Below are 3,848 nucleotides of genomic sequence, written 5' to 3' on the forward strand. Positions count from 1 at the left end.
AGTTCCCTTCTGATGATGATGTCAACCTCTCCGGTTCAGAAGTTTTGGGGGAGCATCATCCTCATATTCAAACCATTCAGGAAGAGCAACTCAATCCTATTATTGATATCGAAATGACTATTGCACAATAACTCCCAAGGCTACACATCTGGACAAAATATCATCCTCTAAACTAAGTAATCGAAAACCCTAACGTTGGTGTACAGACTCGTTCTGCTACAAGTATCCAAAATGAATGCCATTTCTCGGCATTTATATCCATGGTTGAACCCAAACCCATCAAGGAAGCATTAGAGCATGCTGACTAGATTATATCCATGCAAGAAGAATTGGTAGAATTTGACAAAAATGAAGTATGGACTCTCGTACCTCCTCCTTAGAATCATCCCATTGTCGGTACGAGATGGGTATTTTGCAGCAAGTTAGATGATGCAGGAGTGATTATTCGAAATAAAGCAAGATTGGTGGTAAAAGGATTTACACAGATTGAAGGGCTCAACTATGATGAGACCTTTTCTCTTGTTGCACATCTTGAAGCCATCAGAATCTTTCTTGCTTATGCTGCTCACAAAGGCTTCGAAGTTTACCAAATGGATGTTAAGAGTGCCTTTCTTAATTTGAACTTGACACCGAAGTATATCTTCAACAGCCCCCCGGTTTTGTTAATATCTCCTTTCCAAACTACTGTTACAAACTCCGGAAGGCAGTCTACGAACTCAAGCATGCTCCTCGGGCATGGTACGAGACCCTCACTGACTTTCTAAAGCGCTCCGGTTTCCAAAGAGGAATTCTAGATCCTACCATGTTCCGAAGATCGAATGGAAAGCATCTCATGCTGGTTCAAATTTATGTGGATGACATAATTTTTGATCTACGGATTCATCTATGGTTGTTGACTTTGCTAAACTAATGATTAATTGTTTCCAAATGAGCATGAATCGGGAGTTAAGCTTCTTTCTTGGCCTCTAAGTCAAACGGACTAACAGAGGAGTCTCCATTCACCAAGAGAAGTACATTTTGGAACTCCTCAAGAAATACTCAATGGACACATGTGCCTCAGCCCAGGTACCGATGGGCTTCAAACACAAGATCTTTGCCGACCCTTCAGGTGTACCAGTTAATGAAAAGAAGTACCGAGAAATGATTGGATCTCTGCTCTATCTCACAGCAAGTCGTCTGGATATCATGTATTCCACATATTTGTGTGCTAGATTTCAACTCAACCCAAAGATGTCTCATCTCTTGGCTGTGAAACAAATTTTTCGATACCTCAAAGGTACAAAAAATCTCGGAATTTGGTACCCAGCAAATAAGAGCTTCCTAATTCACGCATATTCAGATTCAAACTATGGTGGTCTTCAACTTGATAGAAAAAGCACATCAGGTGGCTGTCAGTTCTTAGGTGGTCATTTGGTTAGTTGCTCGTCCAAGAAACAGAACTGCATTGCACTCTCAACAGCCGAAGCCGAATACATTGATGTTGCCAGCTGTACATCCTAGGTTCTGTGGATGAAATCTCAACTTTTGGATTATGGTTACCGCTTTCAATGCATTCCTATCTATTGTGATTCTCAAAGTGCCATTGAGATTTCACACAATCCAATTTAGCACTCAATGATTAAGCACATTGATATAAGGTACCATTTTATAAAAGATCATGTTCTAAATGGTAACACTGAACTCATTTTTGTTCCATCTGACGATGAGATTGCTAATGCCTTTACTATGGCATTAGACGAAACCAAATTCAATGGTTTTCTGAACAAGATGGCTATGATGATGCCAGATCCTCAGTTCTTTCAAGAGACTTGTTCTCTTTGATGGAAGTGTTCGAAAGAACATTAGTTCCGAACTTAAAAAGTATTTTTCATCTCGGAACTACTTTCTCTCGGAATACATAGGATCATTTTACTTGTCTTTATCCCTAACCATCACTTGACTTTTAAGTTGTACAGTTCATCTTGATTATTTGTTGTTTAAGTTCCACATAGTCATAGTGATCAAATTTTCATCTCGGAATATACTTCATAATGGCATCCCGGAATTCCACTCTAGAAAAGTATTGCATTCTGCACTTCGGAAATTTCAAAATTCACTCCGTAAGTTTTCTCAAATCCTACTCCGGAATGTTTTACAAATCATTTTCCGTAAACTTCTTCAAATCCCTTCCGGAAATTCTTCAAAATCATTATTTCAGAATTTTGCTCCGGAATCATAAACTTTTTTCCCGAAATCGGAATCAATTTTTAACTACGGAATCGAAATTCTTTTTAAACTGAAACTTTCTCTGGATTATTGCCCATTCCGGACCATTTTTCAAAAGACCATGTTCCAGAGCTCAACTCTTTATTCTCCGGATCTTACAATGTCCAGAACCGCTCATCCTGAATACCAAAGGTTTATAAGGCGAAACGTTTTCTGCTGCAATGGTTACTTTGTGAGGATCCTTATCCAATCTTCCTTGATTTTGGTGCCACGACTGTACGTCTCCAAAAGCAACCATCCAATCGCAGTTTGGGTTTTCTATTTCAAGCTTAAAAAAACCCTACCTTTCCCTTCCCAAGTCAACTCCACCTCCAAAAGTTTTTTTTCATTAATGCAACCCTATTCGAATTCGGACCCTCATCATTACCACCCTTGACCCGACTCATTTCCCTTACCTATATATACCCATCATAAACCCCTTTTCCCTTTAAACTTTTAAACCCTCTCAGTGTTCATCGTGTTCTTCAAGCACTCATCCGTCTGCAACAATGGCCTCCCAATCTTCTCCATAGGAAAACACACCAACTGCCTCCACTCCTAAGAAATCGATTGCAAAGAAGAAACCTTCCAAGGGATCATCGTCATCTACATTGCCTGAACCCTTTCTCAGGGATACAACTCAATTGTTTTCCCTAAACCCTATGGATTACAATGAATCCAATAGAGTTATGATCGAGTTCATAGCAAACCGTCCCATCTCCATCCCTCTCACTAAGTTCCTGAACCACCTCTTCCACTTCATCATCTCCACGGGGCTTTCACAAGAATCAAAGAAGAAGACGGTATATTAGAAACAAAAATCATTGGAGACAGAATCGTACCCATCTACAAGTCGACATTCCTCAAAGCAATTGGTGTTAAAGAAAACCCAGAGGATTCAAAGTACAAGAACCCACCCCAGAAGAGTTTCAAATGTTCTTGAACCACATAGGATACAATCAGGATTACAGGGCAAAAGACTTCAAGAAATCAGCTGTTTCCGGACTCTGGACCGTGCTGATGCATCTTATCATTCGAGGACTTCCCGAAAAGTACGGCGGTGTGGATACTCTCAGTAAGGGCTGGTTGTATGTGGTATACAACATCTATTCCAGACGTGATAATGCGGTTGATCTTCCGGAAGTGTTGTGGCAAGACTTCTACAAGCTTTCCATTAAGAGAAAGCAGAATGAGATTTCAAGCCCTAGGTTTTGGGCTTTAACTACTCAACAACTCTTCACAGAGCTTTCCGAACCTCTTTCTTGTGTTGCAACTCCTCTGGAGATATGTATTTCTTTCAAGGTTGTTAAATCATATAGAATTTCGGACCATTCCTCTTTTGGTCCTGTCCGGAGGTTACCTCAACATATGTTCAATATCATCCCTTTCGATTCTATTCATTTACAAAAACATTTGGAGACTTCGACTGTTTTCGACCTAACACAGTCTGCCCAAGTCCCCATTGAGCCCATTTCGGAAGTGGCCATGCCAACATCTTCCGGACCAAGAAAGACCAAGAAGTCCGCCAAGAGGAAAACTTCCCCTACTATGTCAAAGCCTAAAAAGAAATCCAAAGTCAGTTCCTCCTCTCAACAAGCTGATTC

At 40.3% G+C, this 3,848-nt stretch overlaps 1 protein-coding gene across 1 annotated transcript; it reads left to right on the plus strand.

The window, feature by feature from the left end:
• Window positions 1–1,071: 1,071 nt before the first annotated feature.
• LOC145076494 (secreted RxLR effector protein 161-like) lies at window positions 1,072–1,821 on the plus strand. The gene is made up of 2 exons (XM_079022351.1): window positions 1,072–1,489; window positions 1,655–1,821. Exons 1-2 carry the CDS (start codon window positions 1,072–1,074, stop codon window positions 1,819–1,821), a joined length of 585 nt encoding a protein of 194 aa, XP_078878477.1.
• The last annotated feature ends 2,027 nt before the right edge of the window (window positions 1,822–3,848 follow it).

Source organism: Lactuca serriola, chromosome 9, assembly GCF_051521515.1.
Source record: "Lactuca serriola cultivar US96UC23 chromosome 9, Lser_US96UC23_V15, whole genome shotgun sequence".
Taxonomy (NCBI): Eukaryota; Viridiplantae; Streptophyta; class Magnoliopsida; order Asterales; family Asteraceae; genus Lactuca; species Lactuca serriola.

What these genes read in the sequence shown, in the direction of transcription:
- LOC145076494 (XM_079022351.1), top strand. Translation starts at nt 1,072, where the DNA reads ATGGGCTTCAAACACAAGATCTTTGCCGACCCTTCAGGTGTACCAGTT. An exon ending in ATACATTGATGTTGCCAGCT is followed by an intron (nt 1,490 to 1,654) that starts GTACATCCTAGG and finishes ATTTTATAAAAG; the next exon opens with ATCATGTTCTAAATGGTAAC.